Genomic DNA, 24,686 nt, shown 5'->3' with positions numbered 1-24,686 from the left:
ACTCTGTCAGAAACCAAACATCTATCCATTGACTATGTTTAGTGCTCATTTGTGCTGTTAGATAATGCCCAAACTGTTATAATATAAATGCCAAATTAGGGCACACCATTAGGCTTTTCCTAAGAAGTAATTATTCCTCTGGTGTAGAAGCCCTGAAGGGGGGCTGGTACTGGGTACTTGATCACATGACACAATGGATACTCTTTTGTATACGCCACCTTCACAATTAAATCAGTGACATTTATAATGTTTTATATTTACATGTAATGTAATAATTAGTAATCACACTGCTCTGGGACAGCCAGTATGCTGTTCAACTTCATGCCACGAGGTGACTTCACAAGTGAGAAAGGGAAAATGGGATGTGGACTTGTTCGGGATCAGTGGACCCTGTGTTACTATTTTCCAAACAAGTGAGCATCGCAACCTCCAAGGCTAGGGAGAGGCAATCACATTACTTGCATACTGTCCTATTGAATCATTTTACCACAACCATCAGAGTCAAAGAAAAATTAAAAAGAAACACACCTGTGACCCTAAGAAAAATGATCCATCGCCATGGCCCTTTTATTGTGGTATTGAGGCAGACATTCCTAAGTGATGGCATCCTCTAGGATAAATATCTATCCATAGTGAGCCTTGAGAAAAAACACTTGGGGTGAAGCTAGAAGTGAACCAATGAGGAGTATAAGCTGCTTGACTGACTGGCAAGCCGAGTTCCCTGATCTGAAGATAGACTGCTGCCAGGGAGGGAAGAGTTTTTCAACCACTTTGAGAATTAACAAAGTCGGAAAAGTTCCTGATGGTGTAATTACCGGAAACCTAATGAACTGTAGTCTTGTTCAGTTTCTCGCTGGAAACAGAATAATGACTCATTTTGTAAAGGGACTCAAATGCCTTGATTTATTCTTATTGGCTATACTAGACGCTAATAAACTGTGGTGGGATAGAAACCTGGCTCAGTTGTATACATAACCTGCCTGGACCAGCTGAACCATTCTGATTTCCAGCCTAAGTATGACCTAAATCTGAAGAAAGTGATCCATTTCTCCAATTATTTGCCCATGAATGGATGGACTGAAACCAAGGACAGCCATTCGGGGAGGCTGGATCTAATCAGGTCTTTTTAAAAATGGCAGCACTTAATCATGAGCCATGCATGTTTCACTTTGGGTACTAAGTGGATGTGCCCTGCTGTGAGAAGACTTTTAAAATCTATAACCAGAGCCATGAACAGAAAACCAGGGGGTTTTATCAGTGACACAACCCTCCAATCCACCTTCAGATAGTCCAGCGCCCATGAATGGATAATGAAGGAATATATTTTGCTGCTCCAGTAGCTCATTCATATCTGTGATCGACCTGGAATAATCACTTCTTTGGCTGCTGTCAAGTTTTGTGCCTGACATAAAGTGTACCTGTTGGTTCATGGAACTCAGTGCAGTTCCACAACACCTGGATGACTTCAAACAAGTATTGAAAGTCATTTTATGAATTATGCATGGCTTAAACTATACATGAGCTGGAGCAGATGGGAAAATTAGCTGTGGGGTAACCTCGCCTTTTGATCTTGTAACTATCTGTTGGTGGGATCTGGTGAGTGAACTTCCTCGAAAGAAACAGACATAGAAACTGCAAGGTTTGCTAACTTGTTGATATCCTTCACCATAGAAAACAAACTGGTATTGCAGTCCTCATATGGTAGAGATTAGGTAGGAATAGCATAAACTCAGCGTTCTTAGGAGCATAGTTATACTTTTTGATGCAAAACTGCACTAACGCAGTTTTGCATCACAATTTTTAGCACTGGATTGCGCCATTCCTGAGCACCAGCTGGGCACCATATTTATGGAATGGCGCAAGCCGGTGCAAAGGGTGGGTTAGTGTAAAAAGACTTACGTTAGCCAGGTGGGGCTGGCAGTATGGGAGAAGGGGGTTTTGACCAAAAAATATTGTTAGGCTGGTTAGAGGCAAAAAAAAATCCTCTAACTAGCCTAGCTTCATTTTATGACACAAAACCATCCATACCTCATGACTCCTGTCTTAGAAAAGACAGGAGTCATGCCCACCACCCCAGTGGCCAGCACAGTGGACCAGTGTCCCCTGGGCATGGCTATTGCACACTGTGCCATGCAAGGGGGCCCAAGTTGGGCCCCTGATGGCACTTTAAGTTAAATAAAATGCTTACCTATACTTACCCTACTTACCTGGGATGGGGTCCCCGATCCTCTGGTGTCTGTCTGGTATGGATGGGGGTGTTCCTGAGGAGGGCACCTGTGGACTCATTCCTTGGTGTTTAACCATGAAAATGGGTCCACAGGTCCCCTAACGCCTGGTCTGTCCCAGGCATTAAATAATGGTGCAAAGTAGGCTTTGCACCATTATTTAGCCCCATTTTAGGATCAGGCACACCAAACACTGGCAAGTTGCTGATGCCATTTTTGAATTATATTACTCTGAATCTTGCATTTTCATCACCCACTCGAAATTCAAGACTAAGGCCCTCATTACAAAAGGCCACTTAATTGTGATAGGCCAGATAATACTAAGTACTGGCCTCTTTTGGATTATGGGGTCTTTAGTCTTTCTGTAGATCTGTTTATTTTCAAATAAAAGTTTTGGATGCAGAAAGCAGCTGAAATCTCTGTGTGAACATCCTCTGAAAATGAAAAAATACTAAAGAATCAGATCCAGAATTACTGAGTTCCCAGGTAATTCCTCATTTGAAAAGGGACCCTCAGGATTCAATTTGAATTGACCTTGGATTTTCTCCAGCCCTAGAGTTACAATTACTAGTAATTCTGAGAGTGGGGTATGTCGAGCCACTTTGAATGAAGACTTTAAACTCAGCCATTCTACTAGATAGCTAGTGGAATTTTAAGTGGTATTTTAAGGAAGCGTGTTACATCTCTGTCTGTAAATAGGCTGTGTCCCTTTGCAATGGGAAATATCTTATTTTGCTTATGAAGATGTGTTACATACATGCCAACATTTTGAAACAAGAAAGAGGGTGACTTGAACAAAGAAATCAAGGGACTTCATTTTCCCCATTGCTATACATTGAAGCAAATGCAATTTCAGGTGAGAGACAGCTAAAATAAAGTAATTTGTGGCTAAAAAAAAACAAAAAAAAAACAGTAAGGGGCATATTTTTTACGTTAATGTGGCATTAGAAAGCCAAAAATACTGTGCCATATTTACAAAGTGGCGCAATGCATGCATTGCTCCAATTTGTAACCCTTTGTGCTACATTTTGCCTGCCCCGGGCATAATGTATGCAAAGGGGGTGTTCTACCCTTAGGTGGGCCAAACAAATGGCGCAAGGAAATCTAAGATATTTCTTTGCGCCATTTTTTTCGGCACTTTTAATGCCTGCTCAGATCAGGTGTTAAAAGGTGACTTCCATTGTTTCCAATCGGACTCTGGGAGCTTTGCAGGATTAGTGTCAAAAAAATTGATGCTAATCCTACAAAGTGCTAGTCTAGCATCAAAAATGTTGATGCTAGTCGCCTAACTACCGCCATGGTGCGTCATATTTTAAATACGGCGCACACATGGTGGCGTTAGGGGGGCGCTAAGGGGTGCAAGAGTGCAGCGCCACTTTTCTTAAATCTGCCCCTAAGTCTCCTCATGGTTCTATTGGCATGTATGTGTTAGGGCTGCTGATGATAAACATCTCTCTATAAATAGAATTATTTTATTTTTTCTGTGGTTTAATTCTGTATCTAAATGTATAACCCTGGAATTCTAACGTAATAGCATCAATCAGAAGTAGGGGTGTGCAAACGTTTTTTCCCCTGTAAAGTTATTTTTTTCAAACGTTCTGATTTTCTTATTTGCCAAGTTTCCTGGTTTGCTTTCAACCCAGCATTTTTGTGCATTTTGAAATAGTTTTCACATAATTTCGATACAATTTTCACGTTATACTAAGCCTAAACTTAGAAATGTATCCACATTGTTTGCTAAAATGGTATTCCTTTTGTAGAGCTTTTCATTGCACAAAGGAAAATATTTACAATTTTCTTCTCTGCAAATTTACCGTTTGCAGAATTTGTCTATATACAGTGGCATGCCAGTCAATCAAACAAGAAATGCGACTAATCTGTAATGTTCTGCAAAGTATATCTAATGTATAGCATTTGGTAAGTTTTAAATAAGCATATGTGTAAAGCGAAAACCTCTGCAATCTTTGAATTGAGAATCTTAGCCAACAGCTTTAGATGCTCTAGTTGAGAAACAAAAAAATAAACAAAACTCTACAATTTATAACTGCAGAACTTCACCACGTGATAAATTAACAACGTAAACCGGTTCACGCCACATGCAAGGCTTGGGAGGGCTGGATTTTAAAAGGAAGTAATACGTGGCAATAGTTAGGACATGCGTGTGTCATGGCGGCCCGCTCTTTGTTTGACCTGTGTTCCTAGACAATGCCACAGGTCAACGTGACGCATGTTGTGTCACGGGTAGTATTTGCATAATTTAATTATAAAGAACTGAAGGCTTTCTTAGCCAAGCCTCTCAGCTGCCTCAATGAATAAGGCTATGGACCCCTAGGTTAGGTAAACTGACAGTAAACACTAAATATACGTTGCTGGCGATTGAACAAATCCTTCCTCAATTTAATACTAAATTACAGTTAGCACAAGTATCGTGACATGTAAATTAAAAGCACAATTTAAAAGCACAATTGAAATGGCTGCTTTTGAACGAAAATGGCTTTTTTAATTAAAATCTCTCCTTTTGGGAAATTATTGAATTATTAATGACTGTTCTGCTTCCGAGTATTTTTAAGTACGAGGGAGAGAACGTTTGTGGGTTAGAAATGTGCATACCTAATTTTGTTAGAAAAAAAAATGCAAAAAAGTTGTGTTTTTTAGGGACACTTTGACGGTAATAAAGCTCTTCTGCTAATGATCCATGCAGACTCCCTCGGCGTCTTCAAATTGGAAACACTTCTGCCTTCGTCTGCTTCATTACCACTGCAGGGGGGTAGGCGGGAGGTATTTAGGGCAAACGAATATTGGTGGATATTTAGGGGGAGCCGAAATTGAACTAATTATGATCCCCGGATCCCATTAGCTGTGCACTTTAACTTGCACGTTGGGTTCTACTGGTGCGTAATAACGCACGGAGGGGGTAGCGCGCGACTCGTACCCGACACTCGACAGGATCGCGTGTTGTCTTGTTTCATTTCGCTCAAATTGCTTCCCTTTCCGAGCTGCGCTGACCCCGGTGCCAGACATGTTTTATTAGTCAGCCATTGAGGGGGGCGAATGTCTTTCAGCGGTGCCTCGGAACACAGAAGGGCTTTTTGGAACTCTTTAACTGCAAGCGAATGACTTTCCCATTGGCCACCCATGCTCATGAAATGGCAGTCAGGGGTTACGAAGAATTGGCACAGAAACTATTGAGACTAACATCCTGATTTAGAACGAGGGAAGATTTCATTTTATTTATTTATCTATTAATTTATTTACTTATTCACTTTTTACTTTCCAGAATTATGGCACCAGATAAAGAATATTATTTATTAATGACAGACAGTAGCAATAAAACGACTACTGCCAATTACGTACACGATACACTGTCGAACTTGTTTGGCTGGATGGCTCTGTTGGTGGATGGGGAGACCTACACACTGGCATTTGATGACTCGTCAACCAGACGTCACCTGCAGGTAATGTGGTTAATACCATAAAATGCATTTGCCAACAAGGCTGAAATGATATTAGAAATCACACAACTTTATTTAAGTGGAATGAATTGTTTTGCAATCATATTTCTGGCCTCCTGTTGAACGATATTATGTTAATACTAGGCCAACATGATGATATGATGGTAGGAAACTATCTATGTTATCATTTTAACACCAAGTTCAAAAATACTTTGGGAAATACAATGTCACCTCTCATCTCCACATTTGGTTTGTGTGTATGGAATTTGATGGTGGGGAATTCCTTGACCACTTAGAGATAATCGTTGTTACTTGCAGCCCTGTTCTTACCACAGTCGTCACTACCTGGGTGAATTTCAACTATAGAGACAGAAGACTCCATTATATGTGCTAAGTGTATCCACCCACCCACTCCCTGGGGTACCATAAAGTAGGGTGACATTCCCAGCATCATGCAAACTATTCAAGCAAACGATGCATGAAGAGAACAGAGCAGGTTGGCGCCTCATACCAGCTTTTATGGAGGAAGTAGGACTGACAGACATGATGATAACAGATAAGTGATCAAGGTATTACTTCTGGGTATTTATTCCTATTACTAACACACTACTAACCACTGAAGTATATCAAAGTAGTAAATGGGTTTGATGTTCTCGTAGGTCACAGGATTGCAACAAAGATAGACCTAGAAATTTAATTATGCAAATAAAGAATGTAGTAATCCAAAGCAAAAGTTTGTTTTATCTCTATCCAAACCCCAGTTTCTGTAGTAGGTATACAAATCTGAGCCAAATAAATAACTGAACACCTAGCCATGGGGTTGCCTAACTGGTGAGCCTCCACTCTATCAATGTAGGCAACAGGACATCTGCCAGAGAGCAGGCCAAGGTAGGTGTAAGTCTGCTCCCCCGGGTGACGGAAACTAAAGAAGGATTTTATTTTCACTAGAACACCCACATGTAAAAGTTTGCCTGATTTCTAGAAGATGCCAGAACTGTTTAGGTAGACTAGAAGAATATGATGTGTATCCAATCTGTGGCTTCCCAGGGCGATCTCTCGAGTTCTATATGAGTTTGAGGTGACCTTGAGCAAAACGTGAATAAGCACAAATCAACCCATATCTGGATACATTGACATAAATGGCTCTCTAGACTCTGAACTCCCTAACCCACTGGGCCATGGGCATAGTCACCATAAATGTAGCTTTAATTTTAAAAAAAAAATAATTTCAAAGTCATAAAACAGTTTAGAGCAATGGAGCATTAGAGTCTTAAGAATTAGTGGGAGATCACAAGAATAAGTAGTGGGTTACATGGTAGATCAGTGAACCCCCTTAAACATCTTTTTTTTTCTGTGGTTCATTTTCTGGGCCTTAATGGCACCCCAGACAGTTCTCCGTGCGCTAATAGCCAGCTCACACAAAAACCTATCCAATAGGAATTAGAAAAACACCTGAAAGTCACATATTCAAGTAAGTAAATGCCCTTTGCTATATACTATTTCTGAATAGAGGCACATGATTCAAATACACCTTTGAAGTAGGGACCAAGTGGCTGGTTACATTCATAAAGCTGGATCTTTAGGCAGCCTCTTCCTTAGGATTCCACCCTTATAATGTCCACTCTTGCAAGCCAAAACTCTAGGTGCTTGATCCATTCTCCTAGGGGTCTTCAATCAAAGCAGAGGCATGTTAGGTGGGATATTCTGCACATTTTACACTGCGAATATCTGCAAAGTGGCAAACACATCCTGAGTATGTTGAAGGGAACTACTAGAACAATTACAATCTATTCCTACTGAATCTTGAACAATAATCTGATATTCACTGCAAAAGGTACGAGGGCATTGAGACATCCATGAAGTCAATACATCAACTTCAAAAGCCCTAAACGTGTAAACGTCATGCAGAACCTTGATGGTTTTGAGTTCGCAGTATAAGCCAAGAGATCCAGTGAGGGAGATTGAACAGGACACAAAGTAACTAGAATATTTCGAAACATAGCTTCCTGTCATGGGAAATGAGGAGCTCCTCTGTTAAAGTCTCAAGATGGATGAGAAGAATGTGTAACAACAGAGATCTGTTGCTTGATGACAGTAGCTTTATTGCTGTATCTGACCAATACGATTCCCTCATATCCATGGGAGCAAATGCGGTCTCTGAACAGTGCTTCCAACTCTCTCCAGTTTAAATAGCAATAGCCCTCTAACTGTGCACATCAATCTTGCCCATTTCTGCTATCCATAGCTGGACCTATACTTTGTCACCAGCATCTATTATGACTCTTTCTGGAAAAGGAAGATTGACATTCCCCCGGGCAAATGGTCAAGTACCAACTACCACAGTGGACTCTGCATTTTAATTCTAACTGACTGTGAGATTGGAGTTGGATGTTTGCATGTCTGGGGAAATGAAGACGAATGGGCATGGAGATGAAACAGGTCAATATGTCCAGTGGTGGGGGTTATTTAATGGCTATGCTTGAAGATTGAGATATAAACATCCCAGCTCTGTCAACAACAACACTTAATAAATCATTGTCCAGTCAGTGCCTTTAAAAAAAGGAAAAATACTTTATTACGAACACTACTAAATAATACATATTAATTTACAAATAGGCACATTCAGGTAGATAGAAATACCCTTTGGTGACACCAGCAGAACAGTTACACTGAAGAAAGCCATAACCATAAATCACAGTCCCCTCTCACCTAAACTAAACACCATATCACAGTACAAGAGGGGCATTATCAATAAGGTAAGCCTACTGGCTCATGGTGTTGCCACATTAGTAAGTGATGAAACATGTTATAACCCACCACTGAAATCAATGGGGTTAGTACCAACATTCAATATTATTGGAATATTAAACCTTGCATCATCAATCATTAACATTATCAATAAAGCTTTTGTATTGAAAGACGTGTCCCAGATTCATCCTTCTACCTTTAGAGTTCTGCCACTTCAGCTTTAGGGTGAACCAACAGAGGTCCCCAGACTCCAGAGCCTGATACAAAAGTTCAGGCTCCAGGCGTGCTTAGAAACATAAGTGCCTCTCAGGGATGTATGCCCCTGGAAAGACTTAGGGTCAACTTTTGTGAAAACTTCTTGCAGCCCCCAAACTGCATTTAAAAAACACTGACGGTGCCCTTGCCCCCTCATTGTCATAACAGTGAAGAAAATATGCATTTCTAAAACCCACCTAGGGGCTCTAGGGCGCTGCTCGGCCCCTGTAGTGAATATTCTGTTAGCGGTTTTGTGATGCTTGCATTCTTTTGATCTGTGGCCTCGCTCCATTGTTTCTTTCATGACAGGGTGGCTGTGCCTGTTCGGGCACGTGGGTGCACATCTCATTGGGGACCGCAAGAGGAGTTCCAAAAGTGGGTATTCCAAAAGCAAAAAATTCAGGGACTCACTTTGCTATAACGCCATTTTTAAAATACGAAAATGTAATAGTGATGCAGGTGTGCAGTCAGAGTTAGTCATCAGCCATACTGGGAGACGTAAAAGTGAACAAGGGAACGAATAAAATTACAGCCATATAAAATTTAAGTGTATATGTCAAAAACAATATAATTCCATAATAAAAACAGAAATGAACATAAAGTTAATTGGGTTGATGTGTTACAGTGCTGAGTGCGAGCTTGTGGTAGTTACCCTCTAATGTATTGCATCACATTGTGCTGCAGTGTGACACTGCTTACGAAAGGGAACTTAAGTTTGAACGTAATTATTTATTTATCTATTTACTTATTTATTTATTTAGGTATTCTTTTCTCAGGGAACTATGATGTCGCTTTGCAGACCCTTTGGATTTATGGCACCTTCTGATTGACATTATACAATACTTGATATTTTTATCTGAATTTTAAAAAAGCTTGTTGTTAGGGATTCTTCAGGTGGCAATGGCATTTTATTGGATCCATTTCACTATTTATCTAAAATGGTTTAACCAACTTTCTCAATTTTCACAGTGTGCATCTGTTCAGCAGTACACTGATGTAGCCATAGCTGTCAACTGGGCCCGTGTCATGAGAGTCACTATCAGTCTGTCCTGGATATTTAGCTCGCAGCACCATGAATTCTGTGAATGTTAGTTTCACTTGCCATTTATGAAGATATGACTTCATATCACTGCATACAGAGTATATTGTTCGTGTACCCTGGAGCAAAAACATGTGGCCCATGAATACATCTTCCATTTTATAAAGGTGAATAAGCAACTGATTTTAAAATATAAACAATATATCTTCTAGTGAAAAATCACACAGCAGTGTCAGCATCTGGCACTATACAGTGGTTTAATGATGTAAGCTTCCTCCTTATTAATAAACAAAGGCAAGCTTCATTTAAATTAAATGTCTCTAAACACATTTTTCCTCAGGAGCGAGGGACTCTGAAAAGTGTGTGCCCTGGGTCATCGCATATGTCCCCTCTGTAGTGTCTTCCCCACCTAGGGGAGCATGGAATGAATAAGCAACACTAAGAGCTCTGAACCAGATGTCTTTATTCTTCACCATATTATCACGCTCTGCACGCATGCATCATAACTTTCATAACTACACCTTAACACCTCCCATCAGAGTACGTAATTCCTGTCTAGACACACTAGGAAGACGAGGGTCCTAAAGCACATAATACCAAAGATACTACATCTCTCCCTTTGTTAAATAAAAAGTACAAACAACTTTAGCATCATGTTTCCTCAATGAGTCACTAGCACTGGTCTGCCAGATCGGGTGGTATGAGGTAACTGAAGTGTACCATCATTATGCATTGGTGGCATAGTCTCAGATGTGCTGTCTGGACACTGAAGCGGGGTCACCTCACTTGTAATCTCAGGAGCTGACAAACTTCAAGGTAGGTGTTTAAAGTGTGACCAGTCCTGTGTGATAGGTTTCCCAGGACGATGCACTGTCACCATGCGTCCTTTGCACATCATGACCCTTACGGATCAACAGCAAAAGGAGTGTCTGTTTTCAGATTTTGTTTCTGTTTGACCAGTACCCAGTCCCCTTTATCAAAGATTTTTCTAGACATGTTGGCGCTGATCAACATATGTTTTTATTTTGCACTTCTGAGAAGTATCTGTGACACAAACCTTATCAGCGTTTATCGAATGGTCCGAGTTCCATTGCCGTAATTTGGTTCTGATGGCTCTCCGAAATAACAAGCTGGCAGGTTGTGGAGTGAAGAGTTCATTGATAGACACAAAGGGCTTGGCACAGGGCTTGGTTTAGATCAATTCCCTCCATCAACGCTTGCTGAATTACCCTCTTGATAAGATACTCCTTGAATTCTGTGCAATTGAAAGGCAGGCCATTATCAGATTTGAGAATAGCGGGGATGCTCAACTGCAAAGGTGTCATCAAGAAGCTTGATGACTTCATCATGAGTTGTTGGTTATAAGTCTTCCACCAAAGGAAAACATGAGTATTCATCAATGACTACCATGAGATGATGTCCATTTTCTAGAGGCCCGAAGAAATCTACTGCAACTGTCTCCCATGGGCAGGAAGGTCAGACATTGCTAATGGATGCTGTGTCATCTTTGGGGATAAGCAGTTACAAAGATGCCATGTTTTTAGCTCTCTCTCAACTCGTTCTTTTAGTCAATGTCAGTCTTTTAGGGCTCTTTTGATGGGCACAATGCCACAATGTCCTTTATGGGCTATCTCAGTGACTTGCTGTCTCAGGCTCTCAGGAATGACAAGTCTCTAGCCTCTCAATATGATACCCACTGGGTAATGGCTAGCTCATCCTGTACATTTTTGAATTTGTGGAACACAACATCAGCAAAAAGTAGAATAATTTTCTCTACTATTGCATTGTAATGAGGTCTTTGACGATGAGCATGTCTTTATTTGATTTGGTAGAAGCAATATTCTGTTCAATGGATAGAGCTGCAGATGTGATAGACCTCACAATGAAATTGAAATACTTTTCAGCTGCTTTAAATGTCGAACAGTGGCGATGAAGCGGCACTCTTGAAAAATAATCCGCGTGTTTTTTGTGTTTTCCCAGCTTGTGTACAATCACGTAGTCATACTCTTGCGGTGGCAACCCCCACTTCTTGATGTGGGGGGCATCTTAGCTTTCGGTTTCCAAAGATAGTGAGCAATGCGTGGTGGTCTATGAAGATAGTGAAACGTTTCCCATATAAAAACACATAAAATGTTGCTGGCCCACACTACAGCCGGACTCTCCTTCTCCAGCTGAGAGTAGGCATGTTCTGTTTCAGACAGGTGTCCACTGGCATAGGCCACAATGTGCCTCTGGAAATATGGATGGCCAGCATGTTGAGCAAGGATTGTCCCCAGCCCCACTGGGCTCGCCTCTGCTCTGACCTCAGTATGTAGTTTGGGGCCAACATAGGCCATTTCATTTGCAATCACAAATACATGTTTTATTTCTTTAAAACTGATTGCATTCAGGAGACCACGGAAATGGGACATTCTGCTTTGTTAAGTCTCTCAACAGGGCACTCACTGTAGTAAATTCATGAATGTACCTTGAGCAAATAATGCTGAAGAAGGATTATACCATGGTTACATCTTGTGGGGGGCAGGTAGATGACAGCGCTTGCACCTTATCCGGGTCAAGAGTCATTCCCCCATCAAAGAATATGTGCCCAAAGAAATTATGTTTAGTTTTGTGAAACTCACACATTCAGAGCGAGGACTGCATCAGCAAGTAATTGGCACACCTGTGTACGAGCCTTCTCATGCTACTTTTATGCACCCCAAATACCAGTATTTCATTATTGTAATAGAAATCATGCATAACAGGTTGAATTAGCTCTGCAAATGGCACCCTGAATTATCTCCACATATCTCTGAGTAATTCCTGTCTACAGTAGACCCAGAACTGCAAGGGTCCTGGTGCCATGATAGCAAAACACTACACCCTCTTTCCCATGTGCTTGGGGTGGCCCAGGTATTGTTTTCTAAAATAAGCAGGACCTGCTGAAGAGTGACCCTTTTGACAAGAGGCCAGATGGTAGTATTGGTGCACTTATGAAATCAATCTGTGCTGACTACGTCCTGTGGGAAATCCTTTAAATCTGTGACCGGTTTAAACATCCTATAAAGTCAGTGAAGTCCTACATCAACTTTCACCTAACTTAAGAGGTCAAACAAGAGTTGAATTAAAATTAGGTTTGGAAAATTTGGTGTGCACTAAACCAAGCTGTGAAATGGTACAAGAAGGGTCACGGGAATTATGCAATGACGTTGCTGCTGCATTTTTGGATGAATTATAGTTTCTGGTTGATATGTCTAACCACAGATGCCTTGGCTTTAGGCTATCCCCAGGCATCAGACTAAATCTGGAAACTTTTACACAAGGGTGCACATGTGCACTGATAAGTGGCACGGTAATGCCCTGTGTTGACTTTGTTCCATCCAGAAGTGCTATCAGACCCACATACAAGTGCCACCCCTGTGCACTTTGAAAGAGAATCTGGCGCTTCGCTCCTTTCCTCTTTTTCCATGTCAATTTGACAAGATGGTTTCTCAAATATTCTCCAACCAGTGTGCAAGGTAACTATGTCCCCTCCTAAAACTAGAAGATTTACACCTTGTCAGGACTGTGGCAAATAAATATCTGTGAGGTATACACTTGGTGTTTGATCTCAGGACACAACTCCAAGTTGTGTGAGGAATTGCACCCTCATGAATTGCAAGGCAATCTGGAAACATGGAGTGAAGCTGTACGTCACCAAACACTGAACTAAACTGCACAAGTTCCACTCCTATTTAAAGTTGGGAGCATGAATCCGAACCAAGGTCATTTGCACCACAGACCTCTTAGAGGTTGATGTCTTCAAGTAAGTCCAAATTGAAGTGAAAGAGGAAGCACAAGAAGGCCAAGCTTGACTTCTTTCCATCTCTCCACTCTTTAACTCCAGAAAAGGTGCGAGGGCACCAACATGCCACTCACGCTTGCAACCAATCCACCAAGGAGCCGATTATACAATTGGTCCCAATGCAAGCCGAGTTCACACAGTCATCAGCGATGTCGCAACAAATCAAGAACTTTAGAAGACCATGCTGCACATCTTTGGCACACTTCCAGTTCCCTCTGGTGCGCCTTCAGGCCCCAAGGATCCAAATGGGTCTCCAGTTGGGTTACCACAGGCAGATATTTTCTTGGTGCCATCTGTGTCTCTAGACCCTGCTTTGGGTTCCGTGCTAGCTTCGGCACTGACTTCAACTCTGATTTCGAAATCTGCATTAGTCCCTTCGACTTCAACGCTGGCCCTAATGCTGTCGGCACTAGTGGCGGACCCTCTATACTGGTCCAAGTCAGAGCTGAACTTGTCTATGTATCGACTGAGGTTGCATCCCAAATTCACTTTAATGCACCATTCAGTCAGATTGAGATAGCACACTCTGCCATGTAGCAGCCCTGGGAATCTCCATCAACCTTGGATTTCACTCTCATCTGAGTAAGGCAGCCTTTGGGGATGGTGATAGAGATGATGGGGATGACTTGCCCCCTCCTTATGATGACAACAGTCTCTAAGTGGACTAGAAGGATGTCACTGGGCTGGGTACATCCCCTGATGCTGAGTTGACTCCCCCGTCACATCTCCCAGACCACCAACTGAGGAATTTGCTCCATTTCCTGTGGTGATTAGAAGTGCAGCTGAGATTTTGGACCTACAACTCCCTTTTGATCTTCCCAGCAGTCCCGGAAGACCTACAGACCTTCTTGGGTCAAACCATCCAGGATGGTCCGGGTGCGGCTAAATACATCATTAGATCTGGCCTGGATACAATTGATTAATTGGACCAGGCAGTCAGGACCACTGTGGTGCTCCATCCCCACACTTGGGTGAGATGTCCAGGTTTCCCTTATGGATATGCATTTTGACAGCTCTCACCTGTTTTAGGGACACAACAGATTTGTCTCTGCCACAGCATGTTCCTTGGGCTTCTCGATACCTGCCAGATAGATTCCCTAGCAATTTTGTTCCCTGTGATGTAACTCCAGAGTGCTGGTGCACAGGAAGCATCATGCGCCCCTACCCCTACAACAGCCAATCTAGTCCTTTCAAACAGGGAATGTGCAAGTGATGAGGGGCTGCAATCATCCCATTCCCCTAAACCTGCAGCCTCCAAGCCACTTCAGCTTGCCCGTAGTGGCACATGACCACCTTGCAATACAACCCTCTCCAAGGGTGGCAAAGGATCATGTTCAACAGATGGGTCCTACAAATTGTTCAAAGGTGCTATACTCCTCCTTTCCTTTATGACCTGCCACACTTTCTGTTATATCAAAGCAACTTCCAGAGGTGCACTTGGCCATTTTGTTGTAGGCGATGCAGGCTATCTTGCCCAAAGGGACCTTAGAGAAGGTACTGGCCTTGGAAATTAGGACTATATGTTACTTGTGGTATTTCCTCATGATGAAGAAGTATGAAGGCCTTCATCCTATTTTAGATCTCCACCCTCTAAATGCCCTCCTGTAAAATTCCAAATTCAGGATTCTCACACTGGCCCAGGTTCTGTCTGGGCTGGATCTGGTGACTGGATGGTAGCCCTGGACCAGCAGGACTCGTATTTTCATTCATCTATCCTGCAGTCTCACAGATGTTACCTACAGATCAAGGTTTGCCAGCAGCATTTTCAATGTTATGTTCTCCCCTTCAGCCCCACCTGTGCCCAATGAGTATTCATGAAAGTGATAGTGGTGGTCGTGGCACACCAGTTTTCCCCTACCTCAAGGACTGGCTGTTGAAGGTAGGCTTGTTAAAGTCAGTCATGGACCATCTCACAACATTGTTGGGGTTCACATTTAACATGCCGAAGTCACACTGGACTCCTTACAGTGGCTCCCTTTCATTGGAGCCATTTTGGAAACAGTACAGTTCTGAGCCTTCCCTCCATCACAACGAGTTTTAAACATTGAGGCTATGATTAGGAGTGGGTGATAAATTACGCTCAACCAACGGAGTTGGCAGAGTTTTGGCCACTCTGCATTTCACATGTAATGCGGAGTTCTGGCCAAATGCCGCCGACCTCCACCTGGTGGAGTTTTTTCTCGCACTCGGCTCGCCAACGGTAAGTTGGCGAGCAAGAATTGGCGTTCCCTAGCTCTATTTTCAGGCAGTAGAAGAACACACAGTGAGATTTTCGTAACTCTGGTGGTCGCAGCTGTTTGCATTGAAAAAGCTGTCACTCGAGTAGAAAATCTACTTGAGCGGCACTAAAACAAACCGAAGCAGCAGCGTCCTCTTGCGTGACAAGTGATGCTGTTTGTGCTGATTTTTCAGCATAGAACAAGCTGTCAGTGCTAAAAAATCAGCCAGGCTGCGTGGCGTGCCGATTTCTGCCCACTCACTGAACTCTGCGGAATCTCGCAGAGTTTTCATGTAACTCTGAGGAACACCCTGGAGTGAAACTCCACAAGTTCTGCCTATCCCTTGCTATGATCCTGATGTTTGAGCCTCTGACCTTGGTCTCAATGAGAGCAGCTTAGAAGCTTCTTAGCCTCTTGGCCTTCTGCATCCTGCTCATTGACTATGCCAGGTGGCATATGAGGTCTTTACAGTGAAACCTGACTTCTTAGTGGGCCCAGCATCAAGGGAACTTTTCTGACTCCATCCAGGTTTTGGAGGAACCTGCAAATGATCAGTAGCTGTGGCTACTAGATCACAATTGTACCAATGGCAGATCCTTCTTCCTTTCCCACCCAGAGCTGACTGCAGTGAGACATGCATCATTGCTGGGTTTGAAAGATGATCCGGGAGGGGTGGAACTCACAGGACTCTGGTCCCTGGTGGATTCCTGATTCCACATCAACCTTTTGGAGTTGTGGACCATTCACTTTGCACTGAAGGCTTCCCTCCCATCCATCAAAGTGAGGCAGGTAGAGGTCCTCATGGACAACACCACAGCAATGTAATACTGCAAGAAGGAGGGCAGTGTAGGATCTTGGGATCTGTGCTGAGAGGTCCTTCACCTCTGGAGTTTCTGGGACATCATAGCACTTCACTGGTCTTGAACACTTGGAGGAATATTTGAATGCCAGTCCATACAGGCTTAGCCCATGGCTCCTGATGGATCGTGTATGGTATTTACACCCGAGGTAGTGCAGGGCATCTTCCCACAGTAAGGAGAACCCGGACAGAATATTTTGCCACTATAGAGAATGAACAGTGTCCAGTTTGTCCAAATGTCTGTGCTTTGGAGTTTCCAGGAGCACTTTCTTTTGGAGATGCATTAAGACTGGAGTGGAGCAAAGGACACCTGTATGCCATTCAGTGTATGACTCTCTTGCTCAAAGTTCTGAAGAAGATCAGGATTGACTGGGCCCATCTAGTGGCTCCTAGTTGGGCTAGGTGAATTTGGTACCTGGAACGTCTTGCCATGAGCATCTTCCACCTGTTAGAATTCTGCTTAAGGAGGATCTTATTTGCAGTAGTAGGGCAGGGTTCTGCACCCCGCTGGGATAACCTACACCTCCATGCATAGAGATTGAGCAGTGGTATCTTCCTCCTGCACTTACTGATGTTATTCTTACTGCATGGCACGTGTCTACTAAATTCATTATGCCAGGTGGTGAGTCATTTGTGGACTGCTGTGGTGTCCATAACACAAACACATCACAAGCCAGACTGTTGGATATATTAATGTTTATTTTGTCTTTGGCCAAGCAAGAATGTGTGGTGGGCACCATTAAAGATTATTTGCCAGCCTTTTTGCATTTGCTGGACCAGTGCCCTTGTTTAAATCATCTGTTGTGATGAGGTTTCTAAAAGGTTTATCAAATATATTTCCCCCGAAACCCTTTGTGATACCACAGCGGGATCCGAATTTGGTCCTCACTTTCCTCATATATACTTTCTTTTAGCTGATGCATAGCTGCTCATTGTGTTTCCTGACTCTGAAGGTTGTGTTCTTTTTAGTGATTACTTCTGTTTGTCTCATGAGCAAGCTTAAGGCTGTCTTGGTGCAGCAGCCCTACATTACCTTTTTCCCAGACAAACTGGTGTTGAGGAGCCAGGTGGCCTTTTTCCCAAAGGTTGTGACTCCTTTCACATTGGGGAATCCCTCGCCCTCCCAACATTATTCTCTCTGTCTCACCCTTCAAAGTAGGCTGAGAGACTCCATCGGCTGGACCCCAAGAGAGTCCTGAGCTTTGACACTGATTGCCACAAAGAACTCTGGTTGGACAGGAAGCTTTTTGAGGGGTTTTCAGGAGCAAAGAATGCAAGGAAGTACACAAAAAGACTTTGTCATAGTGGATAATCCTCTGCATGAAGATCTGCTATGCACTGGCTGAGGCAGCAGCCTAGCCTCCCAAAAAACAGAGAGCGTCACCAGAGCCAAGCCTGTCACCACTGCATTGGCATGCACAGTACTTGTTCATGGCATTTTTCTGGTCGTTAAGCACTACCTTCTTGACAGTAAGAACCAATGGGAAGGACCTTTCTCCCTTTCAGTCCCGCAGAACCTTCACGTCTAAGCCAATATCACTGATGTGCCACCTTGAGAGGTACTGCTCTAGTATCTATTCTAAAGGTGAGGAATCTGTGGTTAGAGTATCCACCAGAAGAACAAGATACTGACCTTCTGTAACGCTCTTTCTGGTGGGTACTATAACTAACTACAGATTCCTCACTGTCCACTTGTCTCTACGTTTTGCAGAATAGTTTCTTTTTCTACCTTAAAGGTCACATGACTGTGACTAGCCCTGCTCAAGGTAGGTTGGTTAATTGATAAGCCTGATCTTCAGCTTCAGAAAGGAGCCTCTGATGTGGAGTGGGAGTTTGTTTTATGCTTTAAGAGTGATGTAAGAGAACACCGGTCTCCCTGATCTGCTTCTACATATGTGTGGGATGTCTGTGAGTATGAGTCCTGCAGAGCAGAGTGTTGCATCCAAGAATGAAGACACGATAAATACCTACTGAAATGTATTATATTTGTAAATAACAGGACAGCACACGACCATTACGCCAGCTCGTTGCAAAGCCCAGCCATAACTGCTATGGCTCGAACGCGCCGTCGGAATTTCGTGTGCATTCCAAATACACATTCCAATGCAAAACATAGCAAGGAGGTATCTGGGTGGTTGGTGGAAGGAGATGCGACTGTTCAGGTAAGTGGGGCCTAAATTGTGTAGTGCCTTGAATGTGTGTGTTTGAGGAGTTTGAAATCAGCACATTTGGGCACAGGTAGTCAGTGGAGATCACTGAGCTGTGGTATGATGTGAGTTCTGTGTGGGAGGTTGACGATGAGCCTGGCTGTTGAGTTCTGGATGGTTTGTAGTCTTCTGGTGAGTTGCTTGGTGATCCTGGCATTATTGGTGTTCCTGTACTCCAACTTGCTGGAGACTTGGGCATGAGTTACAGTTTTTCTGGTGTTGCTTGGGAGACATTCTGAGATCTTACTCAGCTTCTTCAGCGTGATGAAGTACAAACCACTGACAGTGTTTACTTGTGTAGTCATATTCAGTTTGATGTCCATGATGATTCCGAGGTCCCTGGGCTTTTGTGTTTTTCATGAAAATATGCAAAATACTAGAGCAGTGTATCAAATATGAAACGATGTTTTATAAATGTCACATTGGCTCTTTTGTCCCACAGAGAAATATTTATATATATTTAAAAATGTATGAAATGCACAAGTTTATTGTGGAAACCAAATGCATAGAATAGTGCATGGAATATTTGCTAGACTTTTTGAATAGCAATACATAGCACCCTTATCTGTGACTTTCTCTATGGATACAAAGCTGTTTCAAGATATCTAGTCATACATTCGAGTGCAATTATGGGTCATATTTAACAAGACCCTTTGTGAACGTCATGAGCTGTATCTCTAAATGATTATGTACTATATTTTATATGCAGTACTCAGCCACGTTTGATAACTTTGCTGCTGGAAATTACTTGCTGGTGGAGCATGGAGACCTACCATCAAATGTGGATGTAATGATCACTTGTGGAGGACGACCTGGCCAATCACTTCAGTTTCCGCCCTCTCCCAGTATTAATAAAGGCTGTGATTGGTTCTTTGATAGGAAAATAAGGAAACTAACATATCTGGGTAAGTAGACGCACTGTATTCCTAATGACCGCGCTTTGTATTGATCCTTCGCAACTCCTTGAATAAGATATGTAATTATCAGTGCAACTAGTGTCAATTTTATCAAAATAAAGAGCAGTAAGGTCGGCCCTGTGGAGAGTCGAACCTGTAGTATATACGTCACACAAAAACATACATACGCATACCTGCTCAGACTGTTCCAATGGCGACCCACTGTTTAAGTCTTTCCTTTTTAAATCAATAAGGGACTGTATAATATGTTGTCTACAGCAATGTAGCATACCAGGTATTTCTATGTTAACACCTAATCTCGCTGTTCGCTTCCAGTAACCCTCGACTGTAATTAAAATTACTTTGTTTTTCTTATTGTCCACGTCATCTTGTCGTTGATGTTTAGTTTTCATGCGTAAGGGATTGAGTCCAAGATTTCTTGAACCACCAGTTTTCTATTGGTTGGTTGGGCATTAGGACCACAAATGAGAATACTCCCGGCAGACCATATTTAATATCCTCATTGTAATGTTCCATGCCTCATATATTATGTGGCTCTAGGTGGCGCTGTTGCTCCAGGCCTGTCTTCCCTGAAATGTCCTCCCCGTTACTCTGCGCTGCCGATTCGAACTCGCAGATTCGATTTTGCATACTTCACTGGATCATACACTAGGTTAGAGGGATACTTTTTTGCCATGCTGGGAGAAGTGGGGTAGGCGATATTGGACTGATGATTTTCTTACTCGTATCCTGTTTAACTTGTATTTAAAAAAAGTTGTTTCAGGGCCACTAGTTTGTTTTCCGCAGGAGCTAAGCGCCAGCTACCTGATAATGCGGTGTTGCTGAATTCCAGTTCCGCCTAGCTTTGCACCCACCTAATGCGTCTTTCTTCCAACACACTTCGTGTGTCTTTATTTCACTCTTGCGTGTTTTTTACTGTCTCTACTTTCTCCCTTTGTCACTGCTTTTCTGTCTCTTCCTCGTTACTTCTGCCTTTTTTTTGCTTGTCTCTGTTACTCTGTGGCAAATTCTGATGAGGAACAAGATGTCCTTATCCTCAAAAAGGAGCTCTGGGGCGCACCACCTGCAACAACCGGCACAAATTAAGCATGACTGAAACCTTTTAAAATGGACCAGTTCACTCCTCGCTACAATTGCACTTCGCATTCGGAGGTCTCCAGTTTCACGTACAGTTCCTGATTAATTTTCACGCTTGCACCTCCTTGTTTGACGTTCGTCTCCGGATTTCAGGAATCTGTAACTATGAACTTGACCTCGTTACGTACGTTTACAACCTTCGTAATGCCAGGGGACGTGGTGTTTCCGTAATGGTAGGAGAATTTTCTTAACACCCGTGGAAAGTTTGCTGAGTTTTTAACTAAGTTACCCGTGACTACGATCGTGCTGTTTTATTTTCTCACAAACCCGTCTTTTGAATGTAAAAAAAAAAAAAAAAGAAGCAAACTGTGAGAATAGGAAAAGTGAAATGATAAAACCAAGTAATTTTTAAAGAAGTTGGGTTAAAAACTAGGAATGACTAAAAGCCCCTTTTCTGCCTGCCACGTGCTTTACCATAACCAGAGAACATCTCGGCCACTGACTATGCAACTTTATGTCCCTAGTGAATAAGGAATGGCCCTGCATGTATATTGGGACTGGTCCAACTAGCATTGTGCGGCAGTACAGTCTGCTCCGTTCAGGGGGTGGATTAATCAACCAGGACATGCACCTGTAACTATGAGTAGAACACAGGGACTTGGGGCCAGATGTAGGTAACAGTTTGCACGTCGCAAACAGCGATTTTCTCTGTTTGCGACATGCAGACTGCACTATGCAATGCACAAAACCCATTTTGCGATTCGGTAACCTGGCTATTGAATCGCAAAACGGTTTTGCGAGTCACAATTAGGAAGGGGAGTCCCCTTCCTAATTGTGAGTCGCAGTGCAATGCCAATCGCAGTTTGCACCCATTTGAAATGGGTGGTAACCCATTCGCAAAATGGAAAGGGTTCTCATGGGACCCCTTCCCCTTTGTGACTGGAACCCCAAACATTTTTTCAGATCAGCCTGCTCTGAAAAAAAGAAACAAAAACGTTTCATTTTTCGTTTTTTTGTAATGCATCTCGTTTTCCTTTAAGGAAAACGGCTGTATTACAAAAAAACCAAAAAACTGCTTCATCAAAAAGCAGTCACAGACATGGTGGTCTGCTGTCCGCAGCACGCCACCATCCCTGTGAATGCCGCCACTCGCAAGGGGGTCGCAAATTGCGACCCACCTCATGAATATTAATGAGGTGGGCCTTCGCGACCCCCTTGCGAGTTGCAGATGGTGTCAGGGACACCATCCTACATTCCAATTTGCGACTCACAAATTGCAAGTCGCTCTGAATCACAATTTGCAAGACGCAAATTGGAATCTTCGTACATCTGGCCCTTGGTTTCTCCACTACTTGACAGATGCTGCAACCCCTGATGCCCGTAAAGAGGCTGTTTCGTGCTTTGTTGGTGCTTAAACTATATGAAGGGTGTACTTAGGCATCCATATTAGGTATGAGAGCCGAGGGCAGCAAATTTCGATTTAGTAGTGAAATAATTTGGGATTCCTTTTTCCAGTACCTGTTATTTAATCCTTTCTCATGAGCCCAGGCATCAGTTGAAGTGGGCAGGATAGGAGGGGCACGGCATGCCCATACTTTTATGACTTATAAAACACTGTTCCCCTACTTTTTGTAGGGGGAGGGACAACCGCCCGGAACAGTTAATTCCGATAAATTAAATGCCTCGACTGAAGTGTCCTTCCGTGAGTCTCAGGGGCGGCTCCTCCATAAGGGTGGAGGAGCATTCCCCCCCTCCCCCGCCAGCAGAGGCAGCTGCAAAACCTTTCAAAGAAAAGGATAATAAACTATGGTTCTTTGAAAGGGGCGGGGCCACGGGAGTGACGTGCACCTAGGGGAAGTGCACATCACTCCCCCTCAGTGCGCATGCATGTTTGGCCAGCCGTCTCGGGCTGGCCAAACACACATGCGCACAGGGCTCTCGTTGCTGGGCTGCAGAGAGCCTGCACAGGCTCCCAGTCTGCCTGGGAGCACCCAGCCAGAGCGTTCCCAGCCAATCCTGATGCTGCTTTGAGCAGCGTCAGAATTGGCACAGGGCAGGCTGGGAGCCTGTGCCTGCGTGCAGCGACGACGTGGGAGAGAGGAGCGGTGCTCGGCAGTGGAGGTAAGTTTTAAAAAAAATTTATTTTAAAATTTTATGGCAAGAGACGGAGGCTCATATTATGCTTTCTCTTATCCATTTATTTCAGTAGGAGCGCGGTCAAACTACAACACCCATAAGGCTAAAGAACAATAGCCAATGGGAGAAGAAAGGAAGTTTGTTAAGTGACCAATGAACAACAAGTATGTCCCCTAAGTAGTTATCTTGTCCGCAAACAGCCCTCTTTTCTTGATGCTTGCGGTGAAGATAAGTACTTTTACAGGCTCACAAAATGTTTTCATTGTTTAGTTTATTGCTTACACTCAAATTTCTTTTACTGTTATAGTGCGCTATGCGTTCGCGCGTCTTTCTGTAGTCGGCTTGTAGCCGTATAATATTCCTCACTGCGCTCGCGCCCCCCTTGTGCTTTGTGTTCTATTTGTGGCCGTTTTCCTCACGCGTCGCCATTTTTCCTTGGCAGCACCTGCGGAAAACGTCTTTTTTCACTACGGCCGGCCTCCTGGCATTACCGGCTCGTTTCTCCGCACCGTTGGCCCCCAGCTCACTTTTCTTCCTCGCATTCGTCCGAAACAAAGCCTCCCAGTTCTTTTCAGGCTTCAGTTCTGCATTTTTCCCCGCCCATAGGCGGAGTTTCACTTTGGGTGACTCCCTCCTTTTTTTTTTAACCCATTCCTCACTCTTTCTGTCTTCTCTCTGTGGGTCACCAGTTTTACATGGATTTTGACAGTTCCCCTGTGGCTAATACGGAGGATGTTGACGAGGATTTTGTCAAAGACAGTTTGAATGACTTTATTCAAGTCTCGGTGGAACAGGCAGTTCCTGCCTACATGGACAAAATTTCAAAAAAATCTGTCTTTAGTCTTGTGTCCAAGACGATTCTGGCCCAATCTGCGGGGGAAAGCAGAAAGCGCCCGTTTAACAAAAAATTCATCTAATATGGCGCTCTTGACTGGTGAGTCTTCCTCACACATGACAGAGGACGTGGCTCCTCACAGGCCTCCTACAAAGGAGGGGAATGTTACTTTTAAATTGTCTTCTAAATGCCACAAAAAGACAAAGCACATCTCCTCTCCCATAATAATATCAGGAATAATGAACACAGATAACGATATTGACAGTGCAGCCTCGGAGGCTGATAAATCCGATGAGGATACAGAAGATCCTTTTGGAGCTCCTCCTCCCAAAAAGTCTAAATTGGCTACACCATCTCACTCCAAAGTTTCCCTCATCTCGGATTCGCAGGGAGTTCCTATGTTCGATCCTGCCGAAATTCACCACCCTAATTCCACTGAATGGTTTCCGGCCGAACATGTGGGTGAATATGTCGCCTCACGTCTTCGCACGGCCTTAGACAAACAAACCAGGGCCAAGCTCCGATCTGAATGCGCTTGTACCTCCCTCCATTCCAAAATTTCTTCAACCCCAGCAATTGATCCTTCCCTTCTTACCTTCTTTACCAAATTTGGTAAAGACCCACGGAAGGGAGTAGACAAGGCATGGTCTACGTGTCAGGATAAACTCCTGGACGTCATTGGTCCACTGACTCGTATATTTGATTTGGCGGAATCAGCCAGAATTGATCATACCCCTGTGAAACCCAAAGAACTTTCCTTATGGGTTCAACATGCAGTATGTTTATTAGGTAATGCCAAACGCAGCAATAACACATGAATGTAGAAAAGGACTTCTCGTAAAGCTGGACCAAAATTGGTAAACCTTGCTGTTTCCGACCCTGGCATTAAAGCTG

The 24,686-nt window shown here is 43.2% G+C and overlaps 1 protein-coding gene across 1 annotated transcript in view; it reads left to right on the top strand.

The window, feature by feature from the left end:
- Positions 1-24,686, top strand: part of PKHD1 (PKHD1 ciliary IPT domain containing fibrocystin/polyductin) — a 1,684,711-nt gene that overhangs the window by 1,284,016 nt on the left and 376,009 nt on the right. The window contains exons 48-49 of the mRNA XM_069236642.1: positions 5,503-5,680; positions 19,537-19,732. Coding sequence (XP_069092743.1) covers positions 5,503-5,680; positions 19,537-19,732 — 374 coding nt within the window. The remainder of the gene's footprint in view (positions 1-5,502; positions 5,681-19,536; positions 19,733-24,686) is intronic.

The sequence above is a fragment of the Pleurodeles waltl genome, chromosome 5 (assembly GCF_031143425.1).
Source record: "Pleurodeles waltl isolate 20211129_DDA chromosome 5, aPleWal1.hap1.20221129, whole genome shotgun sequence".
Taxonomy (NCBI): Eukaryota; Metazoa; Chordata; class Amphibia; order Caudata; family Salamandridae; genus Pleurodeles; species Pleurodeles waltl.
The sequence above is the reverse complement of the archived record's forward strand: the minus strand, read 5'-3'. Positions and strand labels throughout refer to the sequence as shown.